The sequence below is a fragment of the Aspergillus steynii genome (assembly GCF_002849105.1).
Source record: "Aspergillus steynii IBT 23096 chromosome Unknown P170scaffold_4, whole genome shotgun sequence".
Classification (NCBI taxonomy): Eukaryota; Fungi; Ascomycota; class Eurotiomycetes; order Eurotiales; family Aspergillaceae; genus Aspergillus; species Aspergillus steynii.
This window is the reverse complement of record NW_020194401.1, coordinates 755248-775587: the sequence shown is the minus strand read 5'-3', so window position 1 is coordinate 775587 and position 20340 is coordinate 755248. Positions and strand designations below refer to the sequence as shown.

General features: G+C 53.0%; 5 protein-coding genes across 5 annotated transcripts; 4 read left to right on the top strand and 1 right to left on the bottom strand.

Annotated features, from left to right (window-relative positions):
* Window positions 1–117: 117 nt before the first annotated feature.
* On the top strand, window positions 118–1061 carry P170DRAFT_168751 (uncharacterized protein). Its single transcript, XM_024842616.1, has one exon. It carries the CDS (start codon window positions 394–396, stop codon window positions 880–882), a length of 489 nt encoding a protein of 162 aa, XP_024704167.1. The 5' UTR covers window positions 118–393; the 3' UTR covers window positions 883–1061.
* Window positions 1062–1416: 355 nt separating this feature from the next.
* Window positions 1417–1855, top strand: P170DRAFT_436538 (uncharacterized protein; the record flags this gene model as incomplete). The annotated part of the gene is made up of 1 exon (XM_024849176.1): window positions 1417–1855. A coding segment is annotated over exon 1 (272 nt), but the record flags the coding sequence as incomplete, so codon positions are not given.
* P170DRAFT_436535 (DUF803 domain membrane protein) lies at window positions 1828–3970 on the top strand. Its single transcript, XM_024849175.1, has 8 exons — window positions 1828–2021; window positions 2097–2140; window positions 2196–2221; window positions 2315–2405; window positions 2469–2559; window positions 2621–2781; window positions 2851–3142; window positions 3209–3970. The coding sequence occupies exons 1-8, from the start codon at window positions 2008–2010 to the stop codon at window positions 3690–3692; spliced, it is 1203 nt and encodes a 400-aa protein (XP_024704165.1). The 5' UTR covers window positions 1828–2007; the 3' UTR covers window positions 3693–3970.
* A 358-nt stretch (window positions 3971–4328) lies between these two features.
* Window positions 4329–7743, top strand: P170DRAFT_383197 (SacI domain protein). Its single transcript, XM_024845635.1, has 3 exons — window positions 4329–4720; window positions 4820–5562; window positions 5621–7743. The coding sequence occupies exons 1-3, from the start codon at window positions 4516–4518 to the stop codon at window positions 7568–7570; spliced, it is 2898 nt and encodes a 965-aa protein (XP_024704164.1). The 5' UTR covers window positions 4329–4515; the 3' UTR covers window positions 7571–7743.
* Window positions 7744–7883: 140 nt separating this feature from the next.
* P170DRAFT_455682 (putative diaminopropionate ammonia-lyase) lies at window positions 7884–20037 on the bottom strand (the record flags this gene model as incomplete). Its single annotated transcript, XM_024851554.1, has 4 exons — window positions 17823–20037; window positions 12145–12262; window positions 8073–9554; window positions 7884–8033 (listed from the first exon to the last, which is right to left on the bottom strand). The coding sequence occupies exons 1-4, from the start codon at window positions 20027–20029 to the stop codon at window positions 7884–7886; spliced, it is 3957 nt and encodes a 1318-aa protein (XP_024704163.1). The 5' UTR covers window positions 20030–20037.
* Window positions 20038–20340: the final 303 nt, after the last annotated feature.

The window sequence follows — 20340 nt, the reverse complement described above, 5'->3', positions numbered from 1 at the left end:
AACCGACAGTTGCAGCGGCCCGACATGTACAGGGACAAGGATTCCTAGGAACAGGTACGTATTGCACCAAAAACCCCCTTCTCAACCCCCTGCTGCGTCGGTCCGACGCAGCAGGCGTGGTCTGTAAGTCTAGGTTTGTATGTTACGTCCTTGAAGGACGCAGACAGGAACCGATTTCATTTCCAATCCTCTCCGTCTTGTTTCTTCCCGTCGTGTATTTTTGTGGCGTTTGTGCTGAGTGATACCATTTGTGGTGAATTCCTCGGCGTTCCGAGGACTACTTTATCTGCGTGCTGGGAAGTGTGTCCGATATTTTTTTCTTTTAAAAAAAACCAGCGATTAATCCCAGATAGCATTGAGCGGGGGACATGATTTGATTGAGCTGCCTTATGGATGCTGCCTGGGAGAATACAACATGACACTGATTTTGTTCGATTTTCGCGTTTACACATTTGCCAAGTGGCCTATTCCCTTGAAACAATAAGACGTAAGTTTCTCGTGAAGTACTCGGTTGCTTCCAAGTCGAACTGTCCGAGTTCAATACGACAATCTGACGCAGCGCTGGTGGAGGATGTCTTTATAATTTATACACGGAAGAGGACGGGTCTCCGCCTGTGGACGGGCCCTCGGCTCGATTTCCATGACCATCGGGCACCCCGCGATGCCCCGTTCGACCATGTGGTCTGCTCTGTGCTCGGACGGAGTGATGTGATTGATAAGAGAGGGTGTGGTCGAATGATCAGGTGCGAAGGAGGACTTAGAGTATTTCTGGAGCATACTTGGCACCGTCCAGCGTCCAGCGTCCCTGGCAGGATCCATGGACCGGGATTGGACGCCGTCACAGGGATGAGCGGCACCTCGGCGACCGTGGGAGGGAAATGAGCAGGAGACGATATTCTTAGATCTTCTGGGCGACTGAAACGCCGATCAGAGCGAACCAGAGCCAAACGCGCAGGGGGCGAACCCGCCGGGATTGCGGCTGATTGGCCCGCCGCGAATTGGCCACCGTTGCCTTTGTTGTCAGGCATCCGTTCCCGTCGTTGGGGGCGGAATTCCTTACCTCAGCAAAGCCAGGATTATTACCAGGTGGTTTGATCCAGTTCTGGCTGCATGTCTCCTGAACGAGACAGTCGGGGTGATATCTCTGTGGACGGAGACTTACTCGATTAACTCATTAATTGTACGATGGTGTAGATCCACCGGTCGTGGCCCTCGACCAGATCCATTCCATCCACACCGTCATACGCTATTCTTAGCCCGGGCGGTCTCGACGGTCGGACAGTCGGACAGTCGTTGAGGACCACAACTATTGCTGGATATGATGTCCATATCCATATCCATATATTGTGTGTATAGTGATATATTATATTTTAAAATTGTGTCCTCAATTTCGTTCCTCTGAATTCTGGCGATGTGACCAGAAATGCGACGGGACCAGCGTAACTTACGCAACTTACGCGTCCAGAACCCAAGGGACGCCCCGGTTCCGTCAGGAAAAGGCAGAAAACCCCCACCGCACGAGCACCGCCGGCCAGCCTTCGGGCTTCGCTCAGCTGCAGCACTTCTTGATCTCATCCATTCTTCTGTCGACTCTCGTCTCTTCTCCCACCTCGCTTCCGTCTGCCTGCCCACCCTTCCTCGTCTCTGCCTCCGGGCCTCTTCCCGCTTCGTCCCTGGATTTCTTCCCTCCACTGACTAACCTCCCCATTGTTGGCGCCCTCCCGATGCTTGGCTAGCCTGCGACCAAGCCAGACCAGCCCTCCTCCGTCCTCTTCAGCCCTCCCGGTCATTCCCTATTATTTGCGCCTTTATCCGGTCTGCCCTGGATTTTTTTTTTTTTTTTTTTTTTTCCCTTCATTCTTTTTTGACCCCTTCTCCCTTTCAACAACTTCGCTCTTGGCCCTTCGAGACCTTCGCTCGTTAGAACCTCGCCCTCCATTCGCGTCACTCGTTAGCATTGGAGGTCTTACGGTAGAGGGAGCAACCAGCTCCTAGAGTACATTCACAATGTTGTCGGACAAGTACGGACTGATCATTCCCTGGATTGCGAGACGCCTCGTCGGCAGATCACTAACCGCTTGATCCGTGATATGCAGATATGTCGGCCTGCTGTTGGCCATCATGTCTACCATGGCCATTGGTACGTATCCGGTCGTTTTGGTTGTCGCTCGCCGCGTGGACTAACATCCTCTCAGGCACAAGTTTCGTTATTACAAAGAAGGTCCGTTTGCCTAAGCCGTCTCAGTCGCCGACCCCTGGATCTACAACTTCGTTCCCCGTCACTCGAACGCAATGACTGATTGGCGTGACACAGGGCTTAATGCACGCGTCCGAAAGACATGGATTTGAAGGAGAAGGCTTTTCTTACCTGAAAAGCCCCATCTGGTGGAGTGGTGTGATTATCTGTATGACCGGACTCCTCCCTCGTGACACCGGATGGGAAGTCGGACGCTGACGACAGAATGCAGTGGGATTAGGAGAGGTCGCCAACTTCGCCGCATACGCCTTTGCGCCTGCCATCCTGGTGACTCCGCTAGGCGCACTGAGCGTGCTTATTGGGTAGGATTCTCCGCTGCGAAGATAACGTTCTGGATGCGATTTACTGACGATACATGCGAAGATCCGTTCTCGGTTCATATTTTCTTCAGGAAAAACTCGGCACATTGGGCAAACTCGGCTGCGCCATGTGCTTGCTCGGCTCGGTGGTTATCGTTCTCCACGCGCCCCCGGACAAGCAGGTCACAACCATCGATGAGATTCTGGGATATGCACTCCAGCCCGGTAGGTGTTCGCAACCCATGGCGTGACCGGTTATATCCATTGCCTAGCGCTGACTCGTCGCTTTTAAAGGATTCCTGATCTACTGCCTCGCCGTTGCCATCTTCTCGACCGTCATGATTTACCGAGTCGCGCCCGTCTACGGCAAAAGGAACCCGCTCATCTACATCTCGATCTGCTCCACCGTCGGCTCGGTTTCCGTCATGTCGGTCAAGGCTTTCGGTATCGCGGTGAAACTCACGCTGGGCGGAAACAACCAATTCACGCATGCGTCGACTTACGTCTTTATGATTGTCACCGGTTTCTGCATCCTGACACAGATGAACTACTTCAACAAGGCCTTGAATCAGTTTTCTACTTCGATGTGAGTAATCCACGGAATTGCTTGATCGCAAGAAGACCTTTCGGAGCGCTGACCCGCATATTCCAGTGTCAACCCCCTCTATTATGTCACCTTTACCACCGCCACCCTGTGCGCCTCTTTCATTCTATTCAAAGGCTTTAACACCACCGATGCCGTGAACACCATTTCCCTTCTGTGCGGATTCCTGATCATCTTCTCCGGTGTTTACCTCTTGAACCTTTCTCGACATGACCCCGACGGGCGGCACCTGATGAACGGCAAGCTGGACGACGAAGGAGTGCCTACGGATGGCATTGCGAGCTTCCAGACCCGTCGCTCGATGCAATCTCGCCGAAGCAATGAGCCTCACCGCCGTAGCTCGTCGAGTATCGCCTACCTCAATGGCCATGGCGACCGCGAAGGGCTCATCCGGTCTTACGACGTTGAGAACCAGGCGTTCGGACTGTCTGAGTTGACGGAAGAGAGCGATGGAGAACCCGGTCCTACATATAAACGAAGTGCTGATATAGAGCGCTCTTCGCAAGCACCAGATAAACGTGACGAGCGGTAGACCTATACAGACTCGCCGTCGCCGGTGCTGATTGATGTTATTATCCACCTTTTTTCCCTTGCTTCCATGTGCCTACTAAACTTCTTTTTCTCCCTCTCCGTTCTCCCGACTCTGATTTATATTTCACGAAAGCTGACTGCGACTCTGCTGCTTTTTATCTCTTTTTCTCCTTTGTTGCTGCACCGACTTAAACACCCCGATCCACGATTATTTTTCAAGTCCGCATGATTGCCATTCCCCTTTTTCTTTTTTCTTTTTTTTTTTTTTTTTTCTTTCTTCATTTCTCTTGGATGCACTGTACTATTATTTTCATCAAGCGCAAAGAAAATACCAGGACGAGGAACAATGGATGCCCATGAACGAATTGGATGTTGAATTGGATTGAATTGTTTGGTCTTGTTGTACCTTGTTTATATCCTGAAATGGGGACTAGATTACGACCGAATCACAACTGTATATACGCAAGAGTCACTTTTGGAGTGCGTAGATCCGGGCTGAAGAGAGTCCGTGAAGAGAGTCAGTGTCTGGTGTCTGTTGAGCGATCGCGATCGTCTGAGATGTGGGGATGATCGAGCCGCATGAGGTCAGTCCTTTCGCTGCCGAGATCAGCTGCTCCGACCAACTTCCTTCTCTCCCGGAGCAATGCCGCTGCACTCTCTCGACACCTCCTGGGCGCTCTACTGTCCGTGTTAAACAAATTTCTCACTGTCGGGGCTTCTGTCTTGCTTCTACTAGTTTCCTGTCTTCCGCGTTCCCCGCCAACTCGGTCGCGACTCGCGACGTTCCCCTCTTCCCCCACCTTCGCAAAACCGAGGCCGGCGATATGCCCGGTTTGCTGCGAAAGTTGATCATCTTCGCCGCCGTCGACGGGCTTGTCATTCAGTCTCCGGGGAACGGATGGCGACATAACGGGAATGGCGAGTCCTCGTCTATCAAGATTGATTACAAGACCAGCCAAACATCGTGTCCGGCTGCCGTGTCGGATGAAAATGACCGAGACGGAGCCTTGGAAGCATACGGTTTGGTCGGTAAGTTTGTCCTGACTTCTCCAAGCTCCGTAGGGGACTATCTGGAGGTGTATTTTTCTTTTCGATATAATGCTAATTGTCACTCGGTTCCAATCGCAGGGCTCCTATCCGTCGCCTCACACTCGTTCCTCATCTCCATAACTCAACGACAGCAAGTGGCCCAGATACACGGAAAGCCTATATATGCAATCACCGACGTGGCCATCATCCCCACGTCGTCACAGTCAGACGCCCATCATGCGATCGCACAGGCTAAGGAACACCTCAAGGAGGAGACCGGCCAGGACGACATCGCCTCGGAAGATAGCATGTCGGACACCGAGACCGAAGGGGGCGCCACCGATATCAGCAGTGTACCAGCCTCTCCGGTCCGAGAATCATTCCACACCAGAGGCCAGAGTGTCAGCAGTATTGCCGAAGACGTTATTGGCAAGAAAGTTCCGTTCGGGCGTTTCGCGGCCAATTGGTTGTCGAGGAAGACCCTGGGATTGCCAGGCCTGGGCACTGTCGGTCAGGATACGTCGGATATCCTGTTGGGCGATATGAAGGGCGTCAGCACAAAGCAAGAATCCTCGGAGGCATCTAGCAATGAGCAAGACAAGCCCGCCCCCGCCCCTGAGACGAAGATCATTGATTATGCAGTGCCCGAGGCGCCAAACACATCATCATCCTCTTCTGACCCGACGGTGGGATTGCTACCGAAACTCTTGCGGTACACAAAGCTTCTGTTTGCTTCGCATAATTTCTTCTTTGCGTATGATCATGACCTGACTAGGCATGCTGGTGCGCAAGAACCATCCCGCACGGATCACTTACCCCTGCACAAGGCAGTAGATGAGCTGGTAAGCGCAATTCAGAGATCCAATCCGTCGCGCTTTACTGACTATGTCTGGTGTATAGTACTTCTGGAACAAGCATCTCATGACCCCATTCATAGCGGTCGATGCTCACAGCTTTGTGCTGCCTCTCATTCAAGGATTTGTTGGCCAGCGAGAATTCACTGTCGCGGCTACCCCTGAGCCTCAACCAGCCGGAGACAAGACAGACGAAGGGCGCGCTGAAGGTGTTATACTCGGCGAGAAGCAGGAGGCCAGGTTGATCGACACGGACGCTCAGAAGCGAAACTTTCTTCTTACTTTGATATCCCGACGATCAGTACAGCGACCTGGTGTTCGATATCTACGGCGTGGAGTGGACGATGACGGAAACACCGCCAACTACGTGGAGACAGAGCAAATTCTCTCGTACCCCGATTGGGACCCATCTCGCTCGGTGTATTCGTACCTGCAAGTGCGCGGGTCGATTCCCCTGTACTTCTCGCAGTCGCCGTATACTTTCAAACCGACCCCCGTTCTACACCACTCCGCGGAGACCAACCAGTTTGCCTTCGAGCGGCATTTCCGGAACTTGAGTCATCGATACGGCAAGATCCAGGCCGTTTCCTTGATCGACAAACAGGGCGGGGAATCAAAGCTTGGAGAGCAGTACCAGAAGTTCGCACAGGAACTGAATGAATCCGGGGGAATTGACGGCCAGCCTCTCGGCGTAGAATGGTTCGACTTTCACACGGAATGCCGAGGAATGAAATTCGAAAACGTGAGCCGACTTGTGGATCGTCTAGAGAACACTCTGAGCGAATACGGAGACACGATAGTCCAAAACCAAACGACGGTACAAAATCAGACGGGTATTGTCCGCACCAACTGCATGGACTGCCTGGACAGGACTGGCGTTGCGCAATGTGCGTTTGGCCAGTGGGCGCTTGAACGAGAGCTGAAGCATGAAGGCATCGCCATCGATCTCGGCGGCGATTCGTCCACCCAATGGTTTAACACCCTGTGGGCCGACAACGGCGATGCCATCTCGAAACAATACTCCTCGACGGCGGCGCTCAAAGGCGACTACACACGCACTCGGAAGCGTGACTACAGAGGCGCGCTGAATGACCTGGGCCTCACCCTATCCCGTTACTACAACAACATTGTCAACGACTACTTCTCCCAAGCCTGCATCGACTACCTCCTCGGATACGTCTCGACGCAAGTGTTCCAGGAGTTCGCCACGGAGATGCAGACCGCCGACCCGGGAATCTCGGTGCAGAAGCTGCGCCAAAACGCCATCGACACCAGCTGCCGCATCGTGATCAGCGACGCCTCGGAGGAGTTCCTCGGCGGCTGGGCCATGCTGACGCCCCGAGAGCCCAACACGCTTCGAACCCTGCCCTTCGAAGAGGCCGTCCTGCTTCTCACCGACGCCGCCATCTACAGCTGTCGCTTCGACTGGAGCACCGACAAAGTGGTCTCCTTCGAACGCATCGACCTCCGCTCCATCGCGCGCATCAACCACGGCACCTACGTCACCTCGATCCTGACCGACGCACAGACCGACGAGCGCCGCAACGTCGGCCTCGTCATCGAGTACCGCGAAGGCGACACGCACGCCCACCGCGTCAACACCCGGTCCCTCCAGAGCAGCGTGGACTCCAAGACCCTCGACGCCCCCGCGGACACCAACCACGAGTGGGACGTACTCTCGTGGTTCAAGGGCTCGTCGCACTCCAAGACGCGCTTCCTCGCCTTCAAGACCCTTCCGCTGTCCAACTCCGTCATGCAGACCCACAACGGCAACCCCGGCGTGCCCGTCAGCGAAAGGGCTTTTGTGCAGACCATCTGCGGGGAGATCGAGCGGGCCATCTGGGCGGATGGGAGCCAGAGTCAGAGTCAGAGCGAGGACCCGACCCGTGGGTCCCTCGTCGAGTCGGAGGATATCGTGTCCCTGGAGGATGCCAAGAAGCGCACGGGTTACTTGGAGCATTTGGTTTATGATATCAAGAAGATGGTCTGGGCTTAGGATGGTTGGCATAATTGACATTGGGTAATGGTTTTTCGGTATCGGATTGATTTCATGGGATTTTATGACTGACTAGAGTGATATGTTTTATGATTACATGATAGAGATAGTATTAATTTGGCATGTAGCATGTAGATACAAGTACATAGTAACATAACATATACATAGTCCATTGGCAGATATTCATTCATCATCATCAATGCCTCACTCACCCTAGACGCATCAACTCAGCCCACCCCCCCATAACCAATAGTACCATCATACCCCCAACCATGACTATAACTAACTTACCACATCTGATATCTGAAAATATTCACCCCCTCAACCCAGGACCCCCCACCGCGGTGACCCTCCTCAACCCACCCAACACCTCCTCTTCAAACCCCCAATCCCCAACCCACTCAGCCATCCTAGACCCCTGTCTAAAATGCCCCGCCAGATGATCCACCCTCTCGCTCCACGACTCCAGTCCCCGACCACAGAACCCGCACCGGCTACGCACCTGCCCCTGTCCCTGGCCCTGATCGCCTGTCGTCCTCGAGACCCTCCACGCGCCGAGATCCGGCACGGGGGCCTTCGAGCACGAGTGGTACTTGCGCAGGTGTTGCACGAGGTGGTCTTTTCGGGGGAAGGAGCGCTCGGACAGGGGCTTTGCGGCGCAGGTGTGGAAGTCGTGGTCGGTGTAGTGGGAGAGGGTCGGGGAAGGGTGTGTGCAGAAGGGACATTCTGTGTCTGGGTTTGCCCTGGGGGTGGGGCTGGAGGTGGGATTGATGGGTTGGTCTTGGGGGGCTTGGGCTGGAGGAGGGTGGAGGTCTGAGATGTTGGGTGTGCAGATCCACGAGTCGAGGGTTAGGTGGACGCTGGATTCGTGGCGGGACCAGTCGTTTTTCTTCTTGAAGGATTGCGCGCAGAAGGTGCATTGGTAGATGTAAGTGGAGGTGGAGGTTGAGCGGGTGGTATCGTTGCGGGTATGGGATGATCGAGAGCGGCGGGATGAGCGGCGACGGTGGTTCGATGACGAAGACGGTCTTCGGAGGTGCGAAGGTAGGGGCAAGGGGACTCCGCCGTCGGATTGCAGACTCCATGCCGAGGAGACGCTGTCGGACGAGACGTCTGATCGCCTGCTGCCGAGGCCGGAGACGGAGGAGTCCAGATGGGAGGAGGACTCGTCGTCGAGGTTGAGGAAGGAGTCGAGGCCGGTTCCTCCGAGGTCTATATCGAGGGTTGGGAAGAGGGTGTCGTCCTGCGAAGACGAGAGGCCTTGGGCGTTTGATTCCGCTGGGGTGGTCGTCGAGGCGATGGCGTCTCGGATGGTGGATTCAGGCACGGGGTCATCTTCCGGCGGGGAGGCCTGCCATCGCTCTAGCGGGGTCATGGACGCCCACGAGGAAGAGGGCATGGGGGAACCGGCGCGGAAGATGCGCGCCGAGCCGGGGAGGTTGGGGTTCTGACGCTGCTGGAGTTTCTGTTTCTGGCGTCGTCGCGCGTTGGCGAACCATGTTGAGATGCGCTGCTTTGAGAATCCTGTTTCCAGAACGAGCTGGGATTTCTGCTCATCGGTTGGATACGGGTAGTCTTGATGTTGAAGGAACCAGGAACGGAGCACTCGTGCGCCTTTGCGCACGAAGTGCTTCGACTCGGGGTTGCGGCTGCTGCTTTCCTCGAGGGTCGGCGAGACAGGGCGATTGGCATCCCCTGTGATGGTGCCTGCGGAAGCGTCCTCGCAGATCTCGCGAAGACCATGAAGATTGCCGAGAACAGGCGAGAGGGTCTCGAAGCGCGAGGGTTGACGCTTCTCGCCCAGCGCGAGACTACATTCACGGAAGAGAGCCACGCAGCTGGAGCATGCGGTGACGGGGTTGGGGTTTGCGGCGGTGGTACGGAGAATAAGACACTGGAGACGATGCCTGCGGCAGTAGGAGCAAGGAGCTGGCGGACTATAAGCACCGTCTAGCCACTGGGAGACGTCGGTAAGTGGTCTTTGCTGGACGGGTGGCGGATTGAATAGGCCAGGGCCAGTGCCAGGGTCTTCGGAGATGGTGTCTGATGGGGGGATGGCAAAGCTGTCAAGTAGCTGCGAAGATGCTGAATCGGACGGCTGATCGAATAACATCCATGATGGAAGCCACTGCTCCTGCTGGAGATCGTACGGAGCACTGTTGTATAGTTCCGAATGGCCGAGTCCGTCCAAGTTGAAAAGCGGTTCCTCCTCTCCCGGATAGTTGATGAAGCCGTCCATGTCCGGATGGGCAGCGCCCTCGACGGTGCCGACATCAGGACCCGTAGCAGGGAGGTCCTGGAGGGAATCCCAGTGCAAATGATCATCCATGGCGACGATGCAGCGACGAAGAAAATGGAGGTCGTCGATGTCACGAGAGGGCACCCGATGACTCAGCACCTGGTGGGACCACCCGACCAATCATACTGTAGCCTTTTACTTGGCCCAATTCGGAGATTTACGCGTATGATCTACGAGTAAACGGACTATCCATGGAGATGCAGCACTTGTATTAGTCTGTAAGGTCTAGGAATAACTAACCAAATAATAAGAAAGACCCCTCTGTTGTCCATGCCTTCTCTACCTGCCATATCAGTCTGTTCCACATCACATACCCCAGCACCCTTCAAACCACCAACTCGCTCATACATTCTTCGTCCGAATATCCTTCCATCCCATCCCCCAAGCAGACACGAAGCAAACCCCCGAGAGCCCCACGGTCAAGTAAAACACCCGGTCCACACTGATCGCGTACGCTTGCAGCGTTCCCGCCAACGCTGCCGCAGAGGTAACCACATCTCGCACCGCCGATGCACCAGCTGCAATGACCGCTTCGGGGACAACATCCGGGGCATGCTTCGGAATCTCTGCCCGGAGGCTAGTAGAAAAGATCACATTGGCAACCACCAAGGATACGGCTCCGCCGAGAGTCTGACAGAACATCATAAGCGCCATCCCGATGGCTATTTCCGCAGGTGGTAGGGCGTTTTGGATGGCGATTATTGGCTTTTAAAGGGTTAGCTACATCGAGCGTTTTCAATGAATGAGACGTACCACTTGAAGCCCTATCCCGCGGCCTGCGCCTAGAATTATCTGGTACCCGATCCATTTGCCCGTTGACGTGTCCGGGGAGAACGTGGAGATCAATCCATTGCCGATAGCGGTAACCACACCGGAAGCGATGGACCAGGGCAGATAGTACCCCAGTTTGCCGACTATTCAAAACCAAAACGCTTAGCCGGGAATAATACACCCAGAGGGGAAACCATACCTATAGCTCCGCAGAGGACCGTCCCTATCAGTTGGCTGATAATGCTAGGGAGAAGGTCCACTCCACTGATTGTGGGAGAAACACCCTTGACGGCTTGAAAGTAAGTCGGCAGGAAATAGGCCGCACATATCATCATGCCCATAATGGAGGTCTGGTTCAAGCAGCTCGTCCAGACAATCCGCTGCCGGAGCATCGGTAACGGAGTCATTGCCTCCTTGCCTAGACGGTGCTCCCAGTAAAGAAACACAAGAAAAGTCGCCCCAGACCCGCAGAAAAGGCCGATGACAGTGGAGCTGTTCCAGGCAAATTGATTACCACCATACTCAAGGGCTAGAAGCAGCTGGATGGCAGCGGGAGCAATGAGAAGAAAGCCAACGAGATCGAGCTTCGATGGTAATTTTCCCAAGACAGAAAGGACCGGCGGTTTTGTCGTTTGCTCGGGGATCTTGAAAAAAAGGAGAAAAGCAGCTACCACGGCGCCAATGGGGAGGTTAATATAAAAGCCTAGCCATGTCAGTATAGATCTGTTTAGGATTGATGTTCGGAGACGTACACCACCTCCAGGTAGCATGCTCCGTGAACGCTCCTCCCAGCAAAGGACCGATAACGACACCCAGTTGGGCGACTGTTCATTGTCAGTTGATGGCCTTATCTGTAATCTAACCTAACTTACCGCCCATGATGATTCCCATATACACTGCATTATCGAAAATATTAGCTTCATATTGTCATAGCGCATATGTTTACTCACTTGGTCGTTTCTCCGGTGGAGAAGAGCTCGCGAGGATGGTCAAGGCACCATTATTCAAGCCTGACGCTCCCATACCGGCCACCGCACGTCCGACAATGAGCATTTTCGATGATGTAGCAACACCACACAGCAGAGAACCCAGCTCAAATAATGCCACAAAGGCTAGATAGGTCCACTGGTCAAGAATATCAGCAAGAATAAATGATGCGTGCTGGCTTCAAACTGCCAAAATGTTATACATACCTTCAAAGGAAAATATGTATATAGTTTCCCCGACAGAGGTTGCAAAGAAGCACTGAACTGGTCAATTCCTATCTTAACTTCGATGATGTCTGACCTACCTGGCAAGTTGATATGCACTGCCGTACCATCCAATATCCTGAAGCGAGTGAAACTGACTTGTGATTTGAGGAACAGCCTATAATGCTGTCAGCCAAGCAGTCCATGAATACTGCTTTCCCGCCTGTTTAGTTAGATTAACACACCGTCCCAATGATTGACTGATCCAGTAAGGTAAGGAATGCCACTGTGGTTACGACTGATATAATCATAACCAGTTTTGCCCCCGTCATATATTCAGTCTTGTCGTCTAAATCCTTTGCTGAGGCATTTCCCGAGGCTTGGGGATCATTTTGCTCGTTCAATTGAGAGTTTGGTTGCTTTTCGGGGTCTCTGACTGGTTCCGTCATGGTGATATTTCGAGGGCAATTCAAGGCGATTCAAGTCGTACTCTGGTGACTGATGCAATGGATGACTGCATCCAAAGCGAGAGTAATTGCGATGGCTGCGGCTTATTTATTATCATCTTTCCATCCCTATTATTAATTTTCTAGCGGAATTGGTGAGCCCCAAATCCGAAATCCGTCGGGATTGCTGCCTCCCTCGAATGACCTTTATCGGTTGACAAAATCCGGGGCAATATGTTGAAAATGAAAATGGCAGGACAAATCTATGTCGCTTTTCTTTGAAATAGAATATGGAGGCCGAATTGTCACGATAGTGTTGCTGGATTGATTCGATTTCATTCTCAATGCTAATACTGCATTGTTGATAACAATTCAGTTAACCAAGAATCGTCAGAAAACTCCATAGGAAACATCATGGCCCCCTCCATCTGGTTTTTGTACCCGGTGCTGGCGTCTTGTACAGTAACGTCTCCAGCCTGCGGGTCTGGAGTTACTTCCGCCGGGCGAGATTCAAGCATACTTCTCATGTATTTCACAAAGGCCACGCCTTTATCAAAGACGACATTAGCAGATGAGTCACCAACCATGCTTGCCTGGGATTGTGCCTGCTCAAAATTCTGGCCCAAGCGATAAAGAACCTGGGACAAATTCAAAGTATCTTTGACAATTTCTGCGCTCCATCCGGGCTCTTTCAACGTCGACAGCTTTTGCAGAGAAAAAAGGACGTGCGTCAATGGAGAGAACAGAGGAAAGGCGTAGTTGGTGGCTGGTATGTTGAGAGCTATGTCAAACCATGATTTTATAGCTTCGAGACATTTGTAGAGACCCTCAAGCCGTGAGGGATCAGGTGTGAACACATCGTTCAATGAGCCCCCGGTAGCGAGTGTGCTTTCCCAGATGATAAGCCGAGTATAGTAGATGCTGAGTTGACAGGCATATGGAACTGCTTGATGTTACTCATGTGATACAGGTATGAGGCCGCATCTCTTACTAGTTCGTTCTGTCTCTCTGAGATTGTCGCTTCGTATCTCCTGAAGCTCAGAATCCAATGCCCGCATAAAAACTGCAGGCAATGAAGTCTTGAAGGTTTGATCATTGTGCGACAGCAGGCCCACCTTGTCGGCAATCAATCTGGTACGAACTAATAGAGCAAGAACTGCATCCTGAGAGTACTCGGGCTTCTCAGTCAACATTTGAAGCGATTGAGCCATGTGAGGACTCCAGCGCAGCCCGTCGATCCTCCGTGAGTATCCAGCAATACTGCGGAAATGATCAGTTCATAATTCGAATAACGAGATTGCAAAATTTGAGATTACATCGATGTAATATAATAGCAACCAAGCACTCCCCGTCTTTCTTCCATTGTTCGATTTCGCGGAACTCCTGGGGCACTGGGTCCACACTGATTCGAAGGCTCCGGGTTACATGCAGGAGCATTGGCCGATTCGGTTGGCTTGTTAAGACCAAGATCAAATATCACTGCCTGTGCCATCTGACTAAAGAGAGAGAAGTATTGTTTTTGGCCCTGCATCAGGGGGTTAGATTTTCCGAGATAGACTAACAACCCTAAGAGTAGGTCGAGGGATCTCTCGTTTTCAATCAACATTTTCTGAGCAATGATTTCTCTCACACGCGAGCTGAGTGCTATTTGCTGAGACGACGACAGAGACGAGACAGCCTTGATGCACAACCAAAGGAAAGGCTTGCTCTTCTCAAGCTCTTGGGCTGGTATGTCCGGGGCAACGTATACAAACGGGTACTGGGTAGCACTATAATTGCGAAACCGATTCAAAGCATCCTCCGCTTCAAAGGATGACGACTCTATGTCCAACGGGTCGTTGTAGGGACTCAAGGCTGGAGACTGGTAGAGTGAAGGGGCAGTGAGTCCGGTTGCACTGGTTGTCGTGGCAGATGAGCTGTCAATTCTCCAAGCTGCCGGCCCCGGAGCCAGACTATCTGGGGACGTGGGTGAAGAACTGTTTGGAATCGGACCGATAGAACCATTTTGATCGTCATTTGATGAAGATACAAAATTGTCGACACTTGCCTCCAGCCGAGCAATCTTTGAAGCGATTGAGCGCTTGGGATTTCGCTTGCGGATGGTGGTGGACGGCCGGCATTCTTTTCTTAACCGGTGGCACCTATCGGGAGCTTTAGTGATACCCTCTCCAGCAGAAATCAATGTCGCAGTCACCTTTCACAGCTGTCATTGGCATTTCGCACCATACATCTGCATTTTGCTCGGACACAGTTTGTGCAGCTTCGCCCGTAGGCTGCGGGTTTGAAAGGTACGGCCACTGTATCGGAATTCATGATTAATTAGGATAGAGAACACGCTCGAAATGAATTCAGGGATTGCAGAAACATGGGACGGACTTGAAGATAGCTGACACGTTTAGTGAAGGAGTAAGAGACGGGCGCGAATCCCGTCGGATTTCGGAGATTAACATTAGCCCCGGCCTCGCAATCCCGTCGGAATCTTGCCATGTGCATGTATGCATGTATTTGATAGTGAATCTCATCACATTTCCAAGCTTAATAATCATGATCACTGAGATTGAAATCATTGCATTGTGCAATATTTGAGCTGCTTGATTGGGCAACCGTCTGATGCGAGTCCAGCTGAAGCACATTAACTAGAGTGATGGCTGTACAACCTTCTCGTTATTCACTGCTTAGAGATATTCAATGACTTTCCCTAATGCCATGTATGGTAATGGGAAGTTCCTTTGCGCAATTCACTTTGGCGGAAAATGCCAGAACAGTGAAAGCAGAAGAAATCAGGGGAAGGAAGGCCTGAGGTGTGACTCGCCTACCGAAAAGGGCACTTGACACGTGCAGTCCGGACTTGCTTTGTTTTGTCTTTTGGTCTCACAACAGTCCGCCGAGAACCGAAAATGCCGTTTCAACAACTTCAGTCCTCTTTGATCGAGGCATTGGATGCTTCGCCCCCTTTTACCTTGCCATCTCCTCTGAGCCTACAGGCGACGTCCCTCCTAAATACCATCATCCAGCACTATGGTCTCGAACGGAAGACCCGACATGGCTACAAGCCCGCGACACTGATCCAAGTCACATTCAAACACGTCATGTCCAAGGATGCCTTCTCGTTGTTCTTTTTCTCATACATCTATCAGGTTCTCTTAACGGAAGCGGAAGTCTGTTTTGATCCTGACACCATGGTCATCTTGGTATCATATTTTGAAAGCTGGGGTTCCTGGGATTCACAACGCAAGAACGATCTGAAGAGCGCCGTTGAAGATTTTGCTGAGAACTTTGTTGCCAACTTCCTTCTTCCACGTGAGAGATCCATGTAATGGTATTCAAATCTATTTATACTAACTCTATCGCATAGTCAAAGCTACATCTGGAAAGACACCGCAGCCCACATCAGACTCCTTGGACTCGACCCAGCTGTTTTCGTCTCCTGACACACCACAATCCATTTTGATCCTGCGCCAGAGATGTCTTGAGCGCGACCGTTATCGCTGCGTGGTTTCTCGAAAGTTTGACAAGAAGGAAGCAAAGAGACGGCTTGACCAGCAAGGAGAGGATTGCGAGGACGATGATGGAGTGCCGTTGAAGAGTGAATCACAGAGCGGATTCGAATACCTGGAGGTCGGCCATATTCTATCTCATCGCTTGATAGCGGTCGGCGTTGGGGAAACGGATATAGTATGTGCAATCAGGACAGTTATTCATTACTATTCGCTAACATGACTCCTAGAGCGAACCGAAAAAGCACGTACTCCGCATGCTGGATTTGTTCGATCCCGGCGTCGTCGAGCTCATCGAAGGTGCGAAGATCCACAATTCTACGAATGCTCTTACTTTGACACATAGATCTCATCGTCTATTCGGCGACTTTGAGATCTGCTTTGAGCCTACGGGGATACCCAATCAATACACAATTCAATCGATCCAACGATTTGCTTGTCTGCGTGACTCGTTGTTTCCAGTCACTCGCTCCCTGACCGTCAGTTCCATGATTGATCCGCCCTCTCCTCGGCTTCTCGCCATCCATCATGCTCTGACGCAGATTATTCATCTCAGCGGTGTGGCCAGATACCTTGATGATATTCTACGCGATTTGGAGGTTCTGGGCGTGAAAGAAGATGGTTCCACCCATTTGGGGCATCTAACGAGCCTACGATATGGCGGCTGGTGACATGACTGTATCTTGATGGTCGCTTGCATGATTTCTAAGACTTGTGGTGTATCTTATGCCTCTGTTCATAAATGTCAATGATTGAATACATTTTCTTTTGACAGACATGAAATCTTTGGACTTTAGTCTGACGCATCATCTCAGGTGTTGAATATGTTTTAGAAATTCGTGCAGTCAATGACTGTGGTAAAAATCCCCTATCGCTAATGAACCGAAATATGATATTGTCAATAGGGAAATAATTGACATGAATATCAGAGGAAATTGCATGGGCACAAAGTAAAAAGCTCATCAAATCCTCAGAATACATCAGTGCCAGGCAGCCCACTCACTTTCCCTACCAATAAGCGCCTCTGCAGTCCCAGTCAACAGCCGCAGCCTTGCTGCCTGATCCTTACCTCTCCATATACCCCTTCAGTATTCAACCCCAGCCACAACCTCAACCTCAAACCCACCACCAACCCAACCCCAATGACTTCCCCTCCCCCTCCCCCAGCACCAGCCCCCCTAATCCTCACCACCCCATCCTCATCTTCTCCCATCCCAAAACCCCCACCCATCTCCCCAAACAACCCCCCGGGCTCCACCGCCCACCTCACCGAACTCCTCATCTACAACGGCTCCCCCTTCAAAGACCACTGGGCGTACTTCGTCCGCTCGCGACACCGCAACGACCCCGATCTCGGCGTCGAGGTCCACGCCACCGGCGACGTGCGCAACGGCTTCGTGTTCCAGCTCAAGCGCGCGTTCGATCTGCGGGAGGATGAGCTTCGGCCGACGAAGAGGGTGCCGTTGCAGTGGGTGAGTGGGGGGTTTTTTAGTCCTGGGGATGGAGGTGGGAATGGGGGCAGGGAGAGTGATGGCAGGGAGAATGAGGAGAGGATGTTGAACGGGGGTGTTTTTAAATTGGATGATACGCCGGTTTGCTTGTTTGAGGAGGCGCTGAAGAGGGTCGAGGTTCCTGGGAAGACGTTGGTTTCTGTGGAGGTTAGTATTTTCTCAATGCTGGCGTTGGAATGCTAATGGAAGAGTAGGATACCGAGTCAGAAGGATACGTTGGGAGGAAGATTGTGCAGCGGAATTGTCAGACGTGGATTGTGGAGTCTGCGGCGCAGTTGGCGAAAGAGGGCGTGTTTGATGAGCAGGTTGCGGCGTATCTTCGGGCGATCGAGCAGTGATCTTTTATACAGGAGATTTATTCTTAGGATGAAACCTCCGGAAAACTTTCAACTGTTCAGTCTTTCTCTAAGACGTGTCTAGTCATCTTATACTCAATCTCATATCATCTATCTACAATAATGTTTCTCACTGACAGAACTCCTGGATAAACCGGGCATAGATCTCCTCCTGCTGCCTTAGACTATCAACTTCCACCCACTCCTCTTTACCATGCAGTCCCTCGCCCTTTGGACCAAACACAATGGACGGAACACCCGCCTCGGTCAAGAAGGCCGCATCGCACCAGAAAGGAGCTGTACTCAGCTTCGGAGTCTCCCCCAGAACAGCACCCGTCCAATCAACAGCCTGCGTGACGAAGGGGTGATCGGCAGCCAGCTTCTGTGTCGGACGAGACATCGTGATGCGAGGTTCTGCGTACCGGAAACGAGGGTTCTCCTGAACAATGTCCTTCAGCATCTTGGACACATCACTCAAGATCGATTCACCCGTTTGGCAAGGAATCGTCCGGAATTCAACAGTGACGGTGCACTTGGCTGGATACGAAGACGGCTCTTCGCCCCCCTGGATCAATCCACAATGAAGAGAGGCAGGCCCCAGGGTGTCGTCCACGGGTAACTGTTGCTGGTACTGCTCGAGAGCGCGCAGGAACCATCCTGCGGAAAGGATGGCATCTTCGCCTTTGGAGGGATCGGATCCGTGAGCAGCCACTCCGAGGATGTCGACTTCCACCCATTCGAATCCTTTGTGTGCCGTGATGATCTCGCCCATGGTAGGTTCCATGACGACGGCCGCGTCAGCTCGCCAGCCTGCAGCGAGAAGATCGCGCGTTCCCTGCGAGGCATCTTCTTCGTCCGAGACGGCAGCGATGATCACGTCCCCTCGAGGGATCTTTCCGCTGGCTTTGACGGCGGATACTGATGCCATGGCCGCAGCCAGACCGCCCTTCATGTCGAGACTGCCTCTCCCCAGCACAACCTTTTGGCCATTTCTCTCGTCGATGACGCCAGAGAGAGGGTCCCTCTCGTAGGTGGTCAGACTGACGGTGTCGACATGGCCGTTGAACATCAGAGATCGGCCTCCTCCGGCACCGCGCAGCACGCCGACGATCGACGGTCGTCCTGACACTGTTTCAAGTCTGTGATGCTCGATATCGCGGTATGCGAACCACTCTGCCAGATAATCCGCGATTCCGTTCTCGCCGACCCCGTCTGTCACAGACAGGGACGGGTTGGAGGAGTTGATCTGAGTGAGAACTTGGGTGAGACCGACAGCGCCATCCACCGAGACGTCCAGAGGAACCGAATATGATCGAGGACCTTCCGTACTCAGCAGCACCAGAACCGAGTCCTTCTTCAGCAAGGGACTCCCTTCCTTCGCCTGACTCAAACGGCGCAACGCCGCCAGCGAAGCACCACCACAAGGCCCTGCCCGCACCGACCACGCAGCCAGATCCTGCAGCGCACAATGCGTCTCATACGACGACACCGTGACCGCCGCATCCACTCCGCGCTGCAAATCCGGCCACGCCGTCGTCGACACCGTCCCGCAGTTCATCCCATCCATGATCGTCGCAGAAGTCACCACACTGCGCTGCTCTCCCGCCTGCAGACTCGTCCACAGACACGGCGCCGTGTCCGGTTCCACAGCAACGACAGACACCGGCCTCTGCCTCTCGCCAGCCTTACAATGCCTGGTCACCGCATGCGCCAAACTGCCCACTCCCACCGGCGTAATCATCACATCACACTCCATCCCTCCCTCTTCACCAGCCAGCTGCTCCTCCACCTCCGCCATCATCGTCGAATACCCCTCGACAATCCACCCGGGCACATCCTCATACCCTTCGAACGCCGTGTCCTGAACCAACACGCCTCCCTCCGTCTCCTTCGCCGCCTTATCCGCCTCCCAAACCGCCTCATCATAACACCCATCCACAACCCTCACCCTCGCGCCCTCCCCCTCAATCAACCCCCTCGTCGCCCCGTCCATACTCCGCGGGACATAGATCTGCGCCTGAATCCCCAACAACCGTGCCATGAACGCCACCGCGCGACCATGATTCCCCTCCGTCGCTGCAAACACCGACACAGACGTCTCCCGCCCCGCTAAGGTGGCTTTGAGTCCCTCCAGACCGATGGTCGGCTCGAGGCCCAAGAGGGCGACGATGGCGCGGTAGCAGCCCCATGAGGCGCCGAGGACTTTGAACGACGGGAGGCCGAAGCGGTCGCTTTCGTCTTTGATGAAGACGGCGCGGACGCCGAGGTCGTGCGCGAGTGTGGGGAGAGGCGTGAGTGGGGTCGGGGCGTAGTTGGGGAGTGAGTGGTGGAATTGGTGCAGGGTGGAGGGCTGCTGGGTTGGGAGGTTGTGCGCTGCGGCGGGGTTGGTGTAGATGGGTCGATGCGACATGGTGTGTGTGTATATTCAGGAAGTTGTAGTGTTTTGTCTTGGAGGTGGGATTGGGAGTTGGGAGTTGGGAGTTGAGGGGTTATAACTCTAGATCGTCGTATGGAAGAGTGCTCGACTGGAGTAACTAAATGGTGCCCTCCGAGAACATTTACATCGCGGCGCCTTCCGAGGACATGTTCGGTGGAGACGATGGAGTTTTCTTCTGGTTTACGTTTTATGTTCCATGGATGTATTATTAATTTTGGAAAATAGATAGAAGTGGCAATTCATTTTTTGACCAGTTTTGTCTGTGAAATACTTGTGCTAGTCCT

Excerpts from the sequence above, each read along its gene's own strand:
- P170DRAFT_436535 (XM_024849175.1), top strand. Across the intron at positions 2,406-2,468 it reads GTGGAGTGGTGTGATTATCT|TGGGATTAGGAGAGGTCGCC; the intron begins GTATGACCGGAC and ends GACAGAATGCAG. Across the intron at positions 3,143-3,208 it reads AATCAGTTTTCTACTTCGAT|TGTCAACCCCCTCTATTATG; the intron begins GTGAGTAATCCA and ends CGCATATTCCAG.
- P170DRAFT_168751 (XM_024842616.1), top strand. The coding sequence starts at position 394 with ATGCTGCCTGGGAGAATACAACATGACACTGATTTTGTTCGATTTTCG.
- P170DRAFT_383197 (XM_024845635.1), top strand. The coding sequence starts at position 4,516 with ATGCCCGGTTTGCTGCGAAAGTTGATCATCTTCGCCGCCGTCGACGGG. Across the intron at positions 4,721-4,819 it reads GGAAGCATACGGTTTGGTCG|GGCTCCTATCCGTCGCCTCA; the intron begins GTAAGTTTGTCC and ends TTCCAATCGCAG. Across the intron at positions 5,563-5,620 it reads ACAAGGCAGTAGATGAGCTG|TACTTCTGGAACAAGCATCT; the intron begins GTAAGCGCAATT and ends TCTGGTGTATAG.